The sequence below is a fragment of the Onychostoma macrolepis genome, chromosome 09 (assembly GCF_012432095.1).
Source record: "Onychostoma macrolepis isolate SWU-2019 chromosome 09, ASM1243209v1, whole genome shotgun sequence".
Classification (NCBI taxonomy): Eukaryota; Metazoa; Chordata; class Actinopteri; order Cypriniformes; family Cyprinidae; genus Onychostoma; species Onychostoma macrolepis.
Window position 1 is genome coordinate 17,311,996 of NC_081163.1, and position 19,851 is coordinate 17,331,846.

Genomic DNA, 19,851 nt, shown 5'->3' on the forward strand with positions numbered 1-19,851 from the left:
AACACTACGTCCTTTCTGGGAATGGCGTCATCAGCTAGGAAAAGAAAACAGCGTCATTAACACCAGGACATTTCAAAACATCTTTAGAACGTCACGTTAGTTCACTGCCTCTTTGACTACCTAAGCTGTGAGTAATCAACAAGGCAAAGCCTGTCAGCTAGCTCTCGATAAGTTCTGCTATGCACATACCGGTCAGAGTTGGGGAAGTTGGAGTGACGGGCATTGCGACATCCTGGACAGAGGCCAGCAGCTGCTCTTGGACATTTGGGAGCTCACTGAAGTCGGACACGGACAGAGCATAACTGGGGTCGTATGAAATTCTCTGCAATTCTCCGCTATCCGAACCCCTCGATCCTATTCCCCAGATCAAGACGCCAAGCTCTTTCAGAGAGGAGGCTGCTGCATCGACACTGTCAAACGACCTTCCCCCGCTAAGCAGGATCAGTATCTGCGGCACCCCCTCCAGCCGCCTGCTGCCGGAGGAGGCAGTAAAGACATTGTCTCTGACGTACTGGAGAGCTGCCCCCGTGTTAAGGGGTCTGCCTCCTTTGTGTCTCAGGCCTCTGACACGGTCAAGGACGTCTTCCTTTGTCGTGTAGCTGTTCAGATAGAAATGGACCTCAGCGTCTCTACTGTACTGTACCACAGAAACACGGTCTCTGTTGGCCTCTATGTTGAATTGCTCCACTACTCTTTGCACAAAGTCAAGCATAGCTGGGAAAGAATTCCTAGTACCATCTGAACCGTCCAGAAGAAACACCACGTCCTTTCTGGGTGTGGTGTAAACAGCTAGGAGGGGGGAAAAACAGCATCATTAACGCCAAGTAATGTCAATAACGTTCATTAACCTTCAGAATGTCATATCAGTTCACCACCTCATTAACAGTCTAAGCTCTGGCTAACATTCCCACTGCTCACAAAACAAAGGCAAAAAAAAGAAAAGAAAAGATAAAAGGAGGGACATTAAGTAGAAAGACGAGACACAGCGTACTATTCAGTTCTGCCATGCACGTACCGGTTACAGGTGGTGAAGTTGGAGTGATGGGAATCGGAACAGCCTGGACAGAGGCCAGCAGCTGCTCTTGGACTTTTGGAAGCTCACTGAAGTCTGACACTGTCAGAGCATAATTGGGGTCGTAAGAAATTTTCTGCAATTCTCTGCTATCAGAGCCCCTCGATCCTATTCCAAAGGTCAAAACTCCAAGCTCTTTCAGAGAGGAGGCTGCTGCATCAACACTGTCAGATGACCTTCCCCCGCTAAGCAAAACCAGTATCTGCGGCACACCCTCCAGCCGCCTGCTGCCGGAGGAGGCAGTAAAGACATTGTCTCTGACGTACTGGAGAGCTGCCCCCGTGTTAAGGGGTCTGCCTCCTTTGTGTCTCAGGCCTCTGACACGGTCAAGGACGTCTTCCTTTGTCGTGTAACTGTTCAGATAGAAATGGACCTCAGCGTCTCTACTGTACTGTACCACAGAAACACGGTCTCTGTTGGCCTCTATGTTGAATTGCTCCACTACTCTTTGCACAAAGTCACGCATAGCTGGGAAAGAATTCCTAGTGCCATCTGAACCGTCCAGAAGAAACACCACGTCCTTTCTGGGTGTGGTGTAAACAGCTAGGAGGGGGGAAGAACAGCATCATTAACGCCAAGTAATGTCAATAACGTTCATTAACCTTCAGAATGTCATATCAGATCACCACCTCATTAACAGTCTAAGCTCTGGCTAACATTCCCACTGCTCACAAAACAAAGGCAAAAAAAAGGAAAGAAAAGAAAAAAGGAGGGACATTAAGTAGAAAGACGAGACACAGCGTACTATTCAGTTCTGCCATGCACGTACCGGTTACAGGTGGTGAAGTTGGAGTGATGGGAATTGGAACAGCCTGGACAGAGGCCAGCAGCTGCTCTTGGACTTTTGGAAGCTCACTGAAGTCTGACACTGTCAGAGCATAATTGGGGTCGTAAGAAATTTTCTGCAATTCTCTGCTATCAGAGCCCCTCGATCCTATTCCAAAGGTCAAAACTCCAAGCTCTTTCAGAGAGGAGGCTGCTGCATCAACACTGTCAGATGACCTTCCCCCGCTAAGCAAAACCAGTATCTGCGGCACACCCTCCAGCCGCCTGCTGCCGGAGGAGGCGGTAAAGACATTGTCTCTGACGTACTGGAGACCTGCCCCCGTGTAGAGGGGTCTGCCTCCTTTGTGCCTCAGACTTCTGACACCGTCGAGAATGTCTTCCTTTGTCGTGTACGTGTTAAGATAGAAATGCACCTCTGCGTCTCTGCTGTACTGGACCACAGAAACGCGATCTCTGTTCTCAGTTATGTCCAATCTCTCCACCATTCTTTGCACAAACTCTTTCATTGCTGGGAACCCATTCCTAGTGCCATCCGATCCATCCAGCAGGAAGACAACATCTCTCCTCTGCCTACCGCCCTCAGCTAAGAAATAACAGTCATGGGTCAGATGGGGGACATTGTAAGGAAAAATAAAAAGCATATTGCATTACACAGTAGTAGATGCTTTTCCATTAATCGTGCTTTCTGTGTTTTTCGATATCATCTCACCTCGCGCAAAGTTTTACAACTCAGGAAGAAATACTTTTCCTTCTGCAACTCATTAGAACTACAGGCAAAGCACACCTCACTACAAACATAAAAGCTGAGAGGAAGCATGTTTGTTTGTTTTTTTCTTACCTATCGTCGTGGTAGTGGTAGACGTGCCCTCTACAAATACTGTGTCAATGTTGCTGAAAAGCTGCTGTTGGACACTGGGAAGGTCAGCAAAGTCACTTACTGAGAGTGCATAACTAGGCTCATGGGAGATCCTCTGGAGCTCCCTGCTGTCTGAGCTCCTTGACCCTATCCCAAAGATAAGCACTCCCAGCTCCTTCAGGGCCGAGGCCGGTGTGTCAACATTATCAAATGATCTTCCACCACTCAGCAGAATCAGTAACTGGGGCACACCTTCTACACGCCTGCTTCCAGCAGAGGCAGTGAATACGTTGTCCCTCACGCACTGCAGAGCAGCCCCTGTGTTGAGGGGTCTCCCTCCTTTGTGCCTCAGACCCTGACCGTGTCAAGAATGTCCTCCTTTCTTGAGTATGTGTTAAGATAGAAATGCACCTCTGCGTCTCTGCTGTACTGGACCACAGAAACGCGATCTCTGTTCTCAGTTATGTCCAATCTCTCCACCATTCTTTGCACAAACTCTTTCATTGCTGGGAACCCATTCCTAGTGCCATCCGATCCATCCAGCAGGAAGACAACATCTCTTCTCTGCCTACCGCCCTCAGCTAAGAAATAACAGTCATGGGTCAGATGGGGGACATTGTAAGGAAAAATAAAAAGCATATTGCATTACACAGTAGTAGATGCTTTTCCATTAATCGTGCTTTCTGTGTTTTTCGATATCATCTCACCTCGCGCAAAGTTTTACAACTCAGGAAGAAATACTTTTCCTTCTGCAACTCATTAGAACTACAGGCAAAGCACACCTCACTACAAACATAAAAGCTGAGAGGAAGCATGTTTGTTTGTTTTTTTCTTACCTATCGTCGTGGTAGTGGTAGACGTGCCCTCTACAAATACTGTGTCAATGTTGCTGAAAAGCTGCTGTTGGACACTGGGAAGGTCAGCAAAGTCACTTACTGAGAGTGCATAACTAGGCTCATGGGAGATCCTCTGGAGCTCCCTGCTGTCTGAGCTCCTTGACCCTATCCCAAAGATAAGCACTCCCAGCTCCTTCAGGGCCGAGGCCGGTGTGTCAACATTATCAAATGATCTTCCACCACTCAGCAGAATCAGTAACTGGGGCACACCTTCTACACGCCTGCTTCCAGCAGAGGCAGTGAATACGTTGTCCCTCACGTACTGCAGAGCAGCCCCTGTGTTGAGGGGTCTCCCTCCTTTGTGCCTCAGACCCCTGACCGTGTCAAGAATGTCCTCCTTTCTTGAGTATGTGTTAAGATAGAAATGGACCTCTGCGTCTCTGCTGTACTGGACCACAGAAACGCGATCTCTGTTCTCAGTTATGTCCAATCTCTCCACCATTCTTTGCACAAACTCTTTCATTGCTGGGAACCCATTCCTAGTGCCATCCGATCCATCCAGCAGGAAGACAACATCTCTTCTCTGCCTACCGCCCTCAGCTAAGAAATAACAGTCATGGGTCAGATGGGGGACATTGTAAGGAAAAATAAAAAGCATATTGCATTACACAGTAGTAGATGCTTTTCCATTAATCGTGCTTTCTGTGTTTTTCGATATCATCTCACCTCGCGCAAAGTTTTACAACTCAGGAAGAAATACTTTTCCTTCTGCAACTCATTAGAACTACAGGCAAAGCACACCTCACTACAAACATAAAAGCTGAGAGGAAGCATGTTTGTTTGTTTTTTTCTTACCTATCGTCGTGGTAGTGGTAGACGTGCCCTCTACAAATACTGTGTCAATGTTGCTGAAAAGCTGCTGTTGGACACTGGGAAGGTCAGCAAAGTCACTTACTGAGAGTGCATAACTAGGCTCATGGGAGATCCTCTGGAGCTCCCTGCTGTCTGAGCTCCTTGACCCTATCCCAAAGATAAGCACTCCCAGCTCCTTCAGGGCCGAGGCCGGTGTGTCAACATTATCAAATGATCTTCCACCACTCAGCAGAATCAGTAACTGGGGCACACCTTCTACACGCCTGCTTCCAGCAGAGGCAGTGAATCGTTGTCCCTCACGTACTGCAGAGCAGCCCCTGTGTTGAGGGGTCTCCCTCCTTTGTGCCTCAGACCCCTGACCGTGTCAAGAATGTCCTCCTTTCTTGAGTATGTGTTAAGATAGAAATGGGCCTCTGGATCTCTGCTGTACTGGACCACGGACACACGGTCTCTGTTCTCAGACACATTCAGTCTCTCCACCATCCTTTCAACAAAGTCGCGCATTGCAGGAAAGAGCTCCTAGTGCCATCTGAACCATCCAGCAGGAACACTACATCCCTCTTCGCGCAACTACAGGTAATGAAATGGAACAAACAGTCACGTGAACAATCTGCATCTGATATTGTCTGTAGGTGTATGCGTGCTCTAGCTGGCAACTGCAAATGGGAAACGACTCTCCCGTCCTTTAATTTATTTTACAACCAATCCAACGGCCAAATGTTAGTCCCGTCTGCCATAATAACAGCTCGTTTTAGTCAGAGTAAAACTGCCTAAAATTTAATGAATATGAAACCGTGAAATAAGGTCTAAATTTAAAGGTTATGTTGGTCAAAAGAAAAAGAAAAAAACTTTGCCTAAAGCAAACCAACGAGTGAATGAACAAACACTTTAAAATTTAACAGTGCCTAGAGTTCAAGCCCTTGGCTTTTTAGCCTAATTTCCCACGGCTCTGCTCACATGCAATGCTAACTTAAACTGTTCAGGGTCTACTGCAGGCTTTGCAAAGAACGGCTCAGTGTGCTGTTTCCTAGAGGCGTGCGGGAATCTGTCTTACCCGGCACAGTAGTTGTCATCGGCTTGGCTTGACCAAGCACGTTGTTGAGGGAGCTGACAAACAGCTGTTGGACACTGGGAAGGTCAGAGAATTCATTGATGGACTGTGCATAGGTAGGATCATTGGCAATTCTCTGCACCTCTCTGCTGGAATTTCTGGTGCCGATGCCGAAAACCAAGATCCCGCCCTGTTTCAAGGCGGAGGCAGGTGTATCTATGTTATCGCTTGACCGTCCTCCACTGAGGAGGATGAGAATCTGAGGGACACCCGCTTGCTTTCTACTCCCCGCAGAGGCGGTGAAGACATTGTCCCTCACGTACTGGAGAGCTGCCCCAGTGTTGAGGGGTCGCCCTCCTCTATGCCTCAGACCTCTGACAGAGTTCAAGATCTCCCCCTTTGTCGTGTAGGTATTCAGATAGAAATTGACCTCTGCGTCTCTACTGTACTGCACCACGGAAACACGGTCTCTGTTTGCATCTATGTTGAATTGCTCCACTAATCTTTGCACAAAGTCACGCATCGCTGGGAAAGTATTTCTAGTGCCATCTGAACCGTCCAGCAGGAACACTACGTCCTTTCTGGGAATGGCGTCATCAGCTAGGAAAAGAAAACAGCGTCATTAACACCAGGACATTTCAAAACATCTTTAGAACGTCACGTTAGTTCACTGCCTCTTTGACTACCTAAGGTGTGAGTAATCAACAAGGCAAAGCCTGTCAGCTAGCTCTCGTGAAGTTCTGCCATGCACATACCGGTCAGAGTTGGGGAAGTTGGAGTGACGGCCATTGCGACATCCTGGACAGAGGCCAGCAGCTGCTCTTGGACATTTGGGAGCTCACTGAAGTCGGACACGGACAGAGCATAACTGGGGTCGTATGAAATTCTCTGCAATTCTCCGCTATCTGAACCCCTCGATCCTATTCCCCAGATCAAGACGCCAAGCTCTTTCAGAGAGGAGGCTGCTGCATCGACACTGTCAAACGACCTTCCCCCGCTAAGCAGGATCAGTATCTGCGGCACCCCCTCCAGCCGCCTGCTGCGGAGGAGGCAGTAAAGACATTGTCTCTGACGTACTGGAGAGCTGCCCCGTGTTAAGGGGTCTGCCTCCTTGTGTCTCAGGCCTCTGACACGGTCAAGGACGCCTTCCTTTGTCGTGTAACTGTTCAGATAGAAATGGACCTCTGCCTCTGCTGTACTGGACCACGGACACACGGTCTCTGTTGGCCTCTATGTTGAATTGCTCCACTAATCTTTGCACAAAGTCACGCATCGCTGGGAAAGTATTTCTAGTGCCATCTGAACTGTCCAGAAGAAACACCACGTCCTTTCTGGGAATGGCGTCATCAGCTAGGAAAAGAAAACAGCGTCATTAACACCAGGACATTTCAAAACATCTTTAGAACGTCACGTTAGTTCACTGCCTCTTTGACTACCTAAGGTGTGAGTAATCAACAAGGCAAAGCCTGTCAGCTAGCTCTCGTGAAGTTCTGCCATGCACGCATCGGTTACAGGTGGTGAAGTTGGAGTGATGGGAATCGGAACAGCCTGGACAGAGGCCAGCAGCTGCTCTTGGACTTTTGGAAGCTCACTGAAGTCTGACACTGTCAGAGCATAATTGGGGTCGTAAGAAATTTTCTGCAATTCTCTGCTATCAGAGCCCCTCGATCCTATTCCAAAGGTCAAAACTCCAAGCTCTTTCAGAGAGGAGGCTGCTGCATCAACACTGTCAGATGACCTTCCCCCGCTAAGCAAAACCAGTATCTGCGGCACACCTCCAGCCGCCTGCTGCCGGAGGAGGCGGTAAAGACATTGTCTCTGACGTACTGGAGAGCTGCCCCCGTGTTAAGGGGTCTGCCTCCTTTGTGTCTCAGGCCTCTGACACGGTCAAGGACGTCTTCCTTTGTCGTGTACGTGTTAAGATAGAAATGGACCTCTGCGTCTCTGCTGTACTGGACCACGGACACACGGTCTCTGTTGGCCTCTATGTTGAATTGCTCCACTAATCTTTGCACAAAGTCACGCATAGCTGGGAAAGAATTCTAGTGCCATCTGAACCATCCAGCAGGAACACTACGTCCTTTCTGGGAATGGCGTCATCAGCTAGGAAAAGAAAACAGCGTCATTAACACCAGGACATTTCAAAACATCTTTAGAACGTCACGTTAGTTCACTGCCTCTTTGACTACCTAAGGTGTGAGTAATCAACAAGGCAAAGCCTGTCAGCTAGCTCTCGTGAAGTTCTGCCATGCACGCATCGGTTACAGGTGGTGAAGTTGGAGTGACGGCCATTGCGACAGCCTGGACAGAGGCCAGCAGCTGCTCTTGGACTTTGAAGCTCACTGAAGTCGGACACGGACAGAGCATAACTGGGGTCGTATGAAATTCTCTGCAATTCTCCGCTATCTGAACCCCTCGATCCTATTCCCCAGATCAAGACGCCAAGCTCTTTCAGAGAGGAGGCTGCTGCATCGACACTGTCAAACGACCTTCCCCCGCTAAGCAGGATCAGTATCTGCGGCACCCCCTCCAGCCGCCTGCTGCCGGAGGAGGCAGTAAAGACATTGTCTCTGACGTACTGGAGAGCTGCCCCAGTGTTGAGGGGTCGCCTCCTCTATGCCTCAGACCTCTGACAGAGTTCAAGATCTCCCCTTTGTCGTGTAACTGTTCAGATAGAAATGGACCTCAGCGTCTCTACTGTACTGCACCACGGAAACACGGTCTCTGTTTGCATCTATGTTGAATTGCTCCACTAATCTTTGCACAAAGTCACGCATCGCTGGGAAAGTATTTCTAGTGCCATCTGAACCGTCCAGCAGGAACACTACGTCCTTTCTGGGAATGGCGTCATCAGCTAGGAAAAGAAAACAGCGTCATTAACACCAGGACATTTCAAAACATCTTTAGAACGTCACGTTAGTTCACTGCCTCTTTGACTACCTAAGGTGTGAGTAATCAACAAGGCAAAGCCTGTCAGCTAGCTCTCGTGAAGTTCTGCCATGCACGCATCGGTTACAGGTGGTGAAGTTGGAGTGATGGGAATCGGAACAGCCTGGACAGAGGCCAGCAGCTGCTCTTGGACTTTGAAGCTCACTGAAGTCGGACACGGACAGAGCATAACTGGGGTCGTATGAAATTCTCTGCAATTCTCCGCTATCTGAACCCCTCGATCCTATTCCAAAGGTCAAAACCCAAGCTCTTTCAGAGAGGAGGCTGCTGCATCGACACTGTCAAACGACCTTCCCCGCTAAGCAAAACCAGTATCTGCGGCACCCCTCCAGCCGCCTGCTGCCGGAGGAGGCAGTAAAGACATTGTCTCTGACGTACTGGAGAGCTGCCCCAGTGTTGAGGGGTCGCCTCCTCTATGCCTCAGACCTCTGACAGAGTTCAAGATCTCCCCTTTGTCGTGTAGGTATTCAGATAGAAATGGACCTCAGCGTCTCTACTGTACTGTACCACAGAAACACGGTCTCTGTTTGCATCTATGTTGAATTGCTCCACTAATCTTTGCACAAAGTCACGCATAGCTGGGAAAGAATTCTAGTGCCATCTGAACCATCCAGCAGGAAGACAACATCTCCTCTGCCTACCGCCCTCAGCTAAGAAATAACAGTCATGGGTCAGATGGGGGACATTGTAAGGAAAAATAAAAAGCATATTGCATTACACAGTAGTAGATGCTTTTCCATTAATCGTGCTTTCTGTGTTTTTCGATATCATCTCACCTCGCGCAAAGTTTTACAACTCAGGAAGAAATACTTTTCCTTCTGCAACTCATTAGAACTACAGGCAAAGCACACCTCACTACAAACATAAAAGCTGAGAGGAAGCATGTTTGTTTGTTTTTTTCTTACCTATCGTCGTGGTAGTGGTAGACGTGCCCTCTACAAATACTGTGTCAATGTTGCTGAAAAGCTGCTGTTGGACACTGGGAAGGTCAGCAAAGTCACTTACTGAGAGTGCATAACTAGGCTCATGGGAGATCCTCTGGAGCTCCCTGCTGTCTGAGCTCCTTGACCCTATCCCAAAGATAAGCACTCCCAGCTCCTTCAGGGCCGAGGCCGGTGTGTCAACATTATCAAATGATCTTCCACCACTCAGCAGAATCAGTAACTGGGGCACACCTTCTACACGTCTGCTTCCAGCAGAGGCAGTGAATACGTTGTCCCTCACGTACTGCAGAGCAGCCCCTGTGTTGAGGGGTCTCCCTCCTTTGTGCCTCAGACCCCTGACCGTGTCAAGAATGTCCTCCTTTCTTGAGTATGTGTTAAGATAGAAATGGGCCTCTGGATCTCTGCTGTACTGGACCACGGACACACGGTCTCTGTTCTCAGACACATTCAGTCTCTCCACCATCCTTTCAACAAAGTCGCGCATTGCAGGGAAAGAGCTCCTAGTGCCATCTGAACCATCCAGCAGGAACACTACATCCCTCTTTCGCGCAACTACAGGTAATGAAATGGAACAAACAGTCACGTGAACAATCTGCATCTGATATTGTCTGTAGGTGTATGCGTGCTCTAGCTGGCAACTGCAAATGGGAAACGACTCTCCCGTCCTTTAATTTATTTTACAACCAATCCAACGGCCAAATGTTAGTCCCGTCTGCCATAATAACAGCTCGTTTTAGTCAGAGTAAAACTGCCTAAAATTTAATGAATATGAAACCGTGAAATAAGGTCTAAATTTAAAGGTTATGTTGGTCAAAAGAAAAAGAAAAAAACTTTGCCTAAAGCAAACCAACGAGTGAATGAACAAACACTTTAAAATTTAACAGTGCCTAGAGTTCAAGCCCTTGGCTTTTAGCATAATTTCCCACGGCTCTGCTCACATGCAATGCTAACTTAAACTGTTCAGGGTCTACTGCAGGCTTTGCAAAGAACGGCTCAGTGTGCTGTTTCCTAGAGGCGTGCGGGAATCTGTCTTACCCGGCACAGTAGTTGTCATCGGCTTGGCTTGACCAAGCACGTTGTTGAGGGAGCTGACAAACAGCTGTTGGACACTGGGAAGGTCAGAGAATTCATTGATGGACTGTGCATAGGTAGGATCATTGGCAATTCTCTGCACCTCTCTGCTGGAATTTCTGGTGCCGATGCCGAAAACCAAGATCCCGCCCTGTTTCAAGGCGGAGGCAGGTGTATCTATGTTATCGCTTGACCGTCCTCCACTGAGGAGGATGAGAATCTGAGGGACACCCGCTTGCTTTCTACTCCCCGCAGCGGCGGTGAAGACATTGTCTCTCACGTACTGGAGAGCTGCCCCAGTGTTGAGGGGTCGCCCTCCTCTATGCCTCAGACCTCTGACAGAGTTCAAGATCTCCCCCTTTGTCGTGTAGGTATTCAGATAGAAATTGACCTCTGCGTCTCTACTGTACTGCACCACGGAAACACGGTCTCTGTTTGCATCTATGTTGAATTGCTCCACTAATCTTTGCACAAAGTCACGCATCGCTGGGAAAGTATTTCTAGTGCCATCTGAACCGTCCAGCAGGAACACTACGTCCTTTCTGGGAATGGCGTCATCAGCTAGGAAAAGAAAACAGCGTCATTAACACCAGGACATTTCAAAACATCTTTAGAACGTCACGTTAGTTCACTGCCTCTTTGACTACCTAAGGTGTGAGTAATCAACAAGGCAAAGCCTGTCAGCTAGCTCTCGTGAAGTTCTGCCATGCACATACCGGTCAGAGTTGGGGAAGTTGGAGTGACGGCCATTGCGACATCCTGGACAGAGGCCAGCAGCTGCTCTTGGACATTTGGGAGCTCACTGAAGTCGGACACGGACAGAGCATAACTGGGGTCGTATGAAATTCTCTGCAATTCTCCGCTATCTGAACCCCTCGATCCTATTCCCCAGATCAAGACGCCAAGCTCTTTCAGAGAGGAGGCTGCTGCATCGACACTGTCAAACGACCTTCCCCCGCTAAGCAGGATCAGTATCTGCGGCACCCCCTCCAGCCGCCTGCTGCCGGAGGAGGCAGTAAAGACATTGTCTCTGACGTACTGGAGAGCTGCCCCCGTGTTAAGGGGTCTGCCTCCTTTGTGTCTCAGGCCTCTGACACGGTCAAGGACGTCTTCCTTTGTCGTGTAACTGTTCAGATAGAAATGGACCTCAGCGTCTCTACTGTACTGTACCACAGAAACACGGTCTCTGTTGGCCTCTATGTTGAATTGCTCCACTACTCTTTGCACAAAGTCACGCATAGCTGGGAAAGAATTCCTAGTGCCATCTGAACCGTCCAGAAGAAACACCACGTCCTTTCTGGGTGTGGTGTAAACAGCTAGGAGGGGGGAAGAACAGCATCATTAACGCCAAGTAATGTCAATAACGTTCATTAACCTTCAGAATGTCATATCAGATCACCACCTCATTAACAGTCTAAGCTCTGGCTAACATTCCCACTGCTCACAAAACAAAGGCAAAAAAAAAGGAAAGAAAAGAAAAGAAAAAAGGAGGGACATTAAGTAGAAAGACGAGACACAGCGTACTATTCAGTTCTGCCATGCACGTACCGGTTACAGGTGGTGAAGTTGGAGTGATGGGAATCGGAACAGCCTGGACAGAGGCCAGCAGCTGCTCTTGGACTTTTGGAAGCTCACTGAAGTCTGACACTGTCAGAGCATAATTGGGGTCGTAAGAAATTTTCTGCAATTCTCTGCTATCAGAGCCCCTCGATCCTATTCCAAAGGTCAAAACTCCAAGCTCTTTCAGAGAGGAGGCTGCTGCATCAACACTGTCAGATGACCTTCCCCCGCTAAGCAAAACCAGTATCTGCGGCACACCCTCCAGCCGCCTGCTGCCGGAGGAGGCGGTAAAGACATTGTCTCTGACGTACTGGAGACCTGCCCCCGTGAAAAGGGGTCTGCCTCCTTTGTGCCTCAGACTTCTGACACCGTCGAGAATGTCTCCCTTTGTCGTGTACGTGTTAAGATAGAAATGCACCTCTGCGTCTCTGCTGTACTGGACCACAGAAACGCGATCTCTGTTCTCAGTTATGTCCAATCTCTCCACCATTCTTTGCACAAACTCTTTCATTGCTGGGAACCCATTCCTAGTGCCATCTGATCCATCCAGCAGGAAGACAACATCTCTCCTCTGCCTACCGCCCTCAGCTAAGAAATAACAGTCATGGGTCAGATGGGGGACATTGTAAGGAAAAATAAAAAGCATATTGCATTACACAGTAGTAGATGCTTTTCCATTAATCGTGCTTTCTACGTTTTTCGATATCATCTCACCTCGCGCAAAGTTTTACAACTCAGGAAGAAATACTTTTCCTTCTGAAACTCATTAGAACTACAGGCAAAGCACACCTCACTACAAACATAGAAGCTGAGAGGAAGCATGTTTGTTTGTTTTTTTCTTACCTATTGTCGTGGTAGTGGGAGACGTGCCCTCTACAAATACTGTGTCAATGTTGCTGAAAAGCTGCTGTTGGACACTGGGAAGGTCAGCAAAGTCACTTACTGAGAGTGCATAACTAGGCTCATGGGAGATCCTCTGGAGCTCCCTGCTGTCTGAGCTCCTTGACCCTATCCCAAAGATAAGCACTCCCAGCTCCTTCAGGGCTGAGGCCGGTGTGTCAACATTATCAAATGACCTTCCACCACTCAGCAGAATCAGTAACTGGGGCACACCTTCTACACGTCTGCTTCCAGCAGAGGCAGTGAATACGTTGTCCCTCACGTACTGCAGAGCAGCCCCTGTGTTGAGGGGTCTCCCTCCTTTGTGCCTCAGACCCCTGACACGTTCAAGAATGTCTTCCTTTGTCGTGTATGTGTTTAGATAGAAATGGACCTCTGTGTCTTTGTTGTACTGGACAACAGAAACACGATCTCTGTTCTCAGCTACGTCCAATCTCTCCACCATTCTTTGCACAAACCCTTTCATTGCTGGGAACCCATTCCTATTTCCATCTGATCCATCCATTAGGAAGACAACATCTCTTCTCTGTCTTTCACTCTCAGCTATGAATCAAATAATGAAGAGTGAAATCAGGAAGGACAAAAAAATTAAATAAAATATATAGTTGTAACTTCATAGAAATGCAAAGGTTTAACTTCTATGTTGAAAATATATCATAATAGTAGGGCTGCCTTTGACTGAAGATTTTTCTGATTGACTTATAGTCATTCATTTTATGCTATTAGTCAACTAATCACATGTTCATATTAATAAACCATGTAATTCATAATAGTGAGCCTATAATTGCCTGTAGCATATCAGCACTCAAACACACGCATAAAGCTTGCAACAGTGCACCACAGAAGTAATGATTATGAATGCTTCAGGGGGGGAAAACAGCAAGAAGACTACCTTAAAGGGATAGTTCACCCAAAAATGAAAATTCTGTCATCATTTACTCACCCTCAAGTAGTTCCAAACCTGTATGAATGTCTTTGTTCTGCCGAACACAAAGGAAGATATTTTGAAGAAAGTTTGTAACCAGGCTGTTTTGGGGCACCATTGACTTCCATAGTAGGAAAAAAAAATACTATGGAAGTCAATGGTGCCCCAGAACTGCTCTGTTTCTCACATTCTTCAGAATTTCTTCCTTTGTATTCGGCAGAACAAACACATTCATACAGGTTTGGAACTACTTGAGGGTGAGTAAATGATGACAGAATTTTCATTTTTGGGTGAACTATCCTTTTAACATCATAATTAATTGATAAACTAGTGTTTTCTTTATTTTTGGCTGCAGCGATGAAGTCAAACCACACTGACTCGTCATCTCCACAGTAGACATGCACGTTTCATACAGATTACATAATCTGAAAATATTTGTTTTTCATCTGAATTGGTTCAGTTAAAAGTAGACATTTCACTTCTACAGATATATTTTTGATGCGCTCAAATTCACAGAGACCTAGACCTAAGAGAAAGCGGTAGAGAAAGTGTACCCTATTTGCTTTCATTATTTTACAAAAACACAACGTTTTGTTGTTATTTTGAGTGCACAGAAATGAAAGTGGTCCTTTTACAGATTTGAAAGATGTATCACTCTTATCTGTATGACCAAAAATGATGGAGTATTCATTTAAATTTTAGTATTAAGCTAAATGCAAATAATCGCACCGGCACCTCCAAGTTAACTGTCTACTATTTAGCTTCCACACTCCGCACAAACACTTGAATTGCACACATTTTTCTAGGTTAACGTTAAAGCAAGTAGCCATGTAATGATGCTACTACTTACATGTTTCAGATGATAAGCCAGATTTGAGGTTGATGAATGAAACAAATGTTTGCATCAACGTAAACAAACGTCTTGACTGATCTATGTGACTTCACCACTTTCTGTGTTTTTGTTTTTGTTTTTTCCTGCGACTAATAAAAGTTTGATCAACCAAGTCTCTTCTTGTTGAGTAATGGTTAGTCGACTATTAGGGGGCAGCCCTACATAATTGTAATATTTTTAACCTAATTATCATAATACATTTCTGAATATTAAAGAGGTATTTTACTCACTACTGTGCAGAATCATCATTACACTTACCTATGAATTCCTTTTTGTTGTAACTTGGAATGGCTTTCATTGCTTCTAATAGTTGTGTCTGGATTTTTGGTAATTCGCTGAAGTCAGCCAATGAAAGCACTTTATTTTCAGAAGAAACTGTTTGTAATTCATAAGAGTCTGAGTACTTTCCTCCTATTCCATATATTAATACCCCACTTTTTTTTAAAGCAGAGGCTGCTTCAGAAATGCTGTCCCTTGATTTTCCACTAGTCAGCAGAATTAATATTTGAGGGATGCCTTCTTTGTGCCTGCTTCCCGAGGTGCTTATAAAGATATTTTCCTTTACATATAGAAGGGCAGAGCCTGTATTTAAGGGCCTTCCACCTTTATGGCTAAGCACTTTTACTGCATTCAATGCATCTTCCTTTCTTAAGAATGAATTCAAATAAAAATTTGCTACAGCCACATTGCTGTATTGAATTATTGAGATTCTATCATTATTAATACCCACATTGAGATTTGTGATAATATTGTACAGAAAATCACGTATTTCTGGAAATCCTCTTCTTGTACTGTCCGAACCATCCACAAGAAAAGCAATATCCCTTTTAAATCCCGTGCCTAGAATTGCAATAATTTCAGGATTAGAGATGCACCTTTAAAGTATTTTTCTAATTAGAATTAGTATGCTGTTTCATTAGTAATATACAATGGGAGGAGACAAATACATAAAAATGTTAAAAAGAATTTTATTTAAAACAATAAAATATTCTGTAACTTTATATTTGTCTTTCCATTGACAAAATAAATAAATAAATAAATAAATTGAAATGATCAGCCTGTTCTGAAGATCTCAACATGTAATCTTAAAACTTCTATGAACTTCTATAAATGTTTCTAAAGCTTTAAAATGTATTATTTTTTTATTCTTACCATCAACTTCTCTGTCTCCTTTTTGTCCTCCACCCATAAGTTTTGTCCTGAGGCTTTGGCGTACATTTTTTAAATCATGAAAATCAGAAACAGCAATGGCATAATCTGTCTTCGAAGAAATGGCTTCCATTTCAATAGGATCTGTCAGCTTTGACCCTATGGCAAAAATGGTTACTCCCATACTCTTTAGTGCATTAGCTGGTCCACGAGGAGAATCTCTTGATCTGCCACCAGCCACAAGCACAAGATTTTGGCTAACACGGCCTATTTGCTGACTTTTAACACTAGGGGTAAAAATACTGTCTCTAACAAATTGCAAAGCCTGGCCAATATATTGCGGCCTTCCCCCTTTTGGTTTGAGGTTGCGTACAGCATCTGCCACCTCAGAAGTGGATGAGTATGTACTGAGATTAAAGCTTATTGCTGCAGTATTACTGAACTGCACAACAGCAATTTGATCTTTTTCTTTACCGACATCAAATGTCTCTGCCAAACTGGCCACAAATTCTCGTATAGCTGTGAATCTATCACTAGCATCATCTGATCCATCAATAAGAAACACAATATTTCTTCCTGCTTCCAAAGTCTGGCCTACAATAAATAAAACAAAGAATATTTCCATAAAGAAAAGCCAACAGTATTTAAACAACAATTCTATAGAAACACAGTAGATATAGTGGCTAATTAGTCTGCATCTGCAAGTTTCTTCTTCATTTAACCTAACAGCATGTTCAACAAAGACATCATTTATCAAAGTTCTTACCCCCAGGAGTTGGAAATTGCTCAGGAATTTCATCACCACTTGTCAAAACAGAGGCAACTCTTTGGACAATGCTGTTGGTGGAGGTGAAGTCAGGAACAGAGAAAGCATACGCTGGTGTTGTAGACATTGTCTGTAACTCAAGTGTATCAGAATTACTTGTGCCAATTGTAATGACTTTTATGTTTTTTTCTCTTAATCTTTGGGAAATGGTTCTGACATCATCACCAGATCTACCACCGCTAAATAAGTACAGAATCTGAGGAACACCCTCATGAAGTCTGCTCCCAGAGGATTGTGTAAAAATATTTTCTTTAATAAACAGTAGAGCAGCTCCAGTATTCAGGGGCCTTCCACTTTTGTGCCTCATAGATCGTATGGAATTAAGTACCTCTTTTTTGGTTGAGTATGAGCTGAGATAAAAATTAGCTGTGGGATCCCGACTGTACTGAACAACCGCCACCCTGTCAAGATCTTCCTCCACATTTAGACTCTCAACTACCCTCTGGATAAAATTGCGAATTCCCTCAAAACCAATTTTAGAATCATCAGATCCATCAATAAGAAATGCAACATCCCTTTTGACAAATTCTGTAATAAAGAAATGAAATGAATAGATTAACTATAACAAGGTACTTTAACAGTACATTCTACAACACTAGATCATGTGTTTAGACTATTCTAAAGCATTGTTTATGCTATCAAGTGCTATAATACATAGGAAACTGCTGCCAGTGGCTGTTGTGCACACATACATTATGAAATTAATAAATTTTCTCTTACCAGAGACCTGAGGTGTCATTGTTGGTAGCCGTTGGTAAGATACCCTGTTTATTAATGCTAAAATATTCTCTTGAACATCAAGAATGCTCTCAAAATCAGAAATGAAAAAGTAGTTTGGCTGATGGGATATTGTTTGTAACTCAAGTGTATCAGCATTTGTGGTACCAACACTAAACGAAATGACACCAATATCTTTCAAAGCTTTGACTGGACCACGTATTTCGTCATTGGACCTTCCAGAGTTCAATAGAATTAGAACCTGTGGCACACCCTCCGAAAGTCTACTCCCTGCAGCAGCAGTAAACAGGTTGTCCTTAACATATTGTAGGGCTGCCCCAGTGTGGCGCTGCCTTCCTCCTTTATGAATTAAACGTTTCACATTATTTATAATATCATCTGATGATGAATATGTATTCAAAAGAAAATCAAAGGCTGCATCATCACTGTACTGGACCACTGAAATACGGTCTTTATTTGGTGCCACATTCAGTTTCTGAACCAGGGTCTGAACAAAGTTCTGCATTCCTGAGAAACTTTCCTTTGTTTCATCAGTGCCATCGATTAAAAACACAACATCTCTCTTTCCAGCATCTGTTACAATGAGCATAAATATATATAATTATGTCACTAGCCCATAACACCTTTAAATCAACCACATTCCAAAAAATAAAATCATCCTTACCTGTTGTAGTTTGTGGAAGCCTCCTGGGCTGACGAGGAACTCTTTTTAAATATGATACAAGTTTCTGTTCAATGGTTTGAAGGTCATCAAACTGAGGAACAGTAAGGGCATGACCAGGAGTATATGAAATTGCCTGGAGTTGAATAACATCTGCATTTTGATTGCCAATGCTGAATGTTACAATTTGATCCTTTTTCAGAGCAGCAGCTGGAGCTCTAACGTCATCCTGAGACCTTCCTCCAGTCACAAGCACAAGCACCTGAGGAGCCCCCTCTAGGATTCTGCTCCCAGAAGAGGCAATGAATATGTTCTTTTTGGTATAGTCAAGGGCTCTTCCCGTGTTGAGGGGACTTCCTCCCTGGTGTTTCAGACTCTCAATTGAATTGAGAATGTCTTGCTTTGTGGCATGTGTGTTGAGGTAAAAATGGACCTGTGGCTCTCTGCTGTATTGAACTACAGACACTCTGTCTCTGCTTGGCCCAATATTGAGTTTGTCCACCACACTTTGAACAAACTGACACATTTGTTTAAATGCATCCCTGGTGTCATCAGACCCATCCAGAATAAAGACAATGTCTCTTTGAGCTGCATCCAATTCAACTGGGATGAAAATTAAATGGCTTTAGTAAAACGGACTCTTATAAAAGTGTAAGACAAAACATCATTAACACACTAAATACATAAAGCACATTATTGTATGTAGTGATTTTTCATAGTATTAACAATTAAATTCAAATCTGAACAAACAATTTACAGACAAATTTACAATCCATATACATTTTGCTATAGTTGTGTTTTTGAGAATATGCTGACAAAATCTGACACAAAGAAAAATGAAAAATGTGTGACAGGATATCACTAGTGTATTTTCCAGCTCAATTGAATAAGTAAGATCAATCAAGCAACCAGAATAGAAAAAGGGAAGAACGAGGAGTTGAAATACCAGCAATGATTGAGAAATCATTGGCTCAAACAAGAGCTTTAACCTGAAGGGGAATCTCCACAAGTAGTAAGACTCTTCCATGGTTAAGAGAACCAGTGGAAAACCATGGAAGTTCTCTGATGGACAAAGCAAAAGATGAACAGAACAGGTAAATATTTAGGGTTCAAGGCCATTAATTACCATTCTTTAACATATGTTAAGAAAGCTGAATCAATAAATCAATGGCCTCATAGTTAAAGCAAGCAGTTTAGTGAAGAAAGCAGCTTTTCGTGAAGTTTCATGTCCAAACTCCCAAATGCCCAAAGTCAAAAGAAAAAGTTTGAATTTGAGGGAAATGCCAAGTGTTGTTATTCTTACCAATGATAGTAGGGGGTTCTATTCCCATTTTGGATTTGATAAAGGAGAGGATGTCAGGCTGTATATTTAAAAGTTCACCAAAGGCTGGAAGATTAAAAAGAAATCTAGGTGAAAATGCTATGCTTTTGAGCTCTGCCTCTACAGCATTCTTTATTCCAATGGCAATGGACAGAACTCCAATATTTTTGAGATCTTCAGCTGGACCTGCCACATCATCAACGGACCCTCCACCAGTCATAACAATCAACAGCTGAGGTACTCCTAGCCGATGTCTACTTCCAGAAGCAGCAATGAAAACATTGTCCCTGACATACTGTAGTGCTGCCCCAGTATTTAGATTTATTCCACCTTTTGCTGTAAGGCCATTAATGGCATAAATTACAGCTTTCTTACTACTGTAAGTATTAAGTAGGAAATGAGTCAAAGCATCTTCGCTGTACTGTATTACAGCAACTCGAA

The 19,851-nt window shown here is 44.6% G+C and overlaps 3 protein-coding genes across 13 annotated transcripts in view; all 3 read right to left on the minus strand.

Annotated features, from left to right (window-relative positions):
* LOC131546567 (collagen alpha-3(VI) chain-like) overlaps positions 1-19,851 on the minus strand; it is a 71,427-nt gene that overhangs the window by 34,693 nt on the left and 16,883 nt on the right. For 9 of the 11 annotated variants that reach the window (XM_058786213.1, XM_058786215.1, XM_058786219.1 and 6 more), the window contains 3 exons: positions 18,093-18,692; positions 17,411-18,001; positions 16,631-17,218 (listed from right to left, as the gene is read on the minus strand). The exons of 1 other annotated variant lie outside the window; for it this stretch is intronic. In XM_058786213.1, coding sequence (XP_058642196.1) covers positions 16,631-17,218; positions 17,411-18,001; positions 18,093-18,692 — 1,779 coding nt within the window. The remainder of the gene's footprint in view (positions 1-16,630; positions 17,219-17,410; positions 18,002-18,092; positions 18,693-19,851) is intronic. One more of the 11 variants, XM_058786222.1, reaches the window with a different exon arrangement.
* LOC131546571 (collagen alpha-3(VI) chain-like) lies at positions 1,543-2,961 on the minus strand. Its single transcript, XM_058786233.1, has one exon. It carries the CDS (start codon positions 2,497-2,499, stop codon positions 1,741-1,743), a length of 759 nt encoding a protein of 252 aa, XP_058642216.1. The 5' UTR covers positions 2,500-2,961; the 3' UTR covers positions 1,543-1,740.
* LOC131546569 (collagen alpha-3(VI) chain-like) lies at positions 9,069-16,601 on the minus strand. Its single transcript, XM_058786231.1, has 7 exons — positions 15,868-16,601; positions 14,974-15,555; positions 12,842-13,441; positions 11,987-12,586; positions 11,155-11,754; positions 10,403-10,999; positions 9,069-9,919 (listed from the first exon to the last, which is right to left on the minus strand). The coding sequence occupies exons 1-7, from the start codon at positions 16,487-16,489 to the stop codon at positions 9,279-9,281; spliced, it is 4,242 nt and encodes a 1,413-aa protein (XP_058642214.1). The 5' UTR covers positions 16,490-16,601; the 3' UTR covers positions 9,069-9,278.

What these genes read in the sequence shown, in the direction of transcription:
- LOC131546571 (XM_058786233.1), bottom strand. Translation starts at nt 2,499, where the DNA reads ATGCTTTTTATTTTTCCTTACAATGTCCCCCATCTGACCCATGACTGT.
- LOC131546569 (XM_058786231.1), bottom strand. Translation starts at nt 16,489, where the DNA reads ATGGAAATATTCTTTGTTTTATTTATTGTAGGCCAGACTTTGGAAGCA. An exon ending in TCCCACTACCACGACAATAG is followed by an intron (nt 12,587 to 12,841) that starts GTAAGAAAAAAA and finishes GTTATTTCTTAG; the next exon opens with CTGAGGGCGGTAGGCAGAGG. An exon ending in AACTTCACCACCTGTAACCG is followed by an intron (nt 11,755 to 11,986) that starts GTACGTGCATGG and finishes CCCCCCTCCTAG; the next exon opens with CTGTTTACACCACACCCAGA.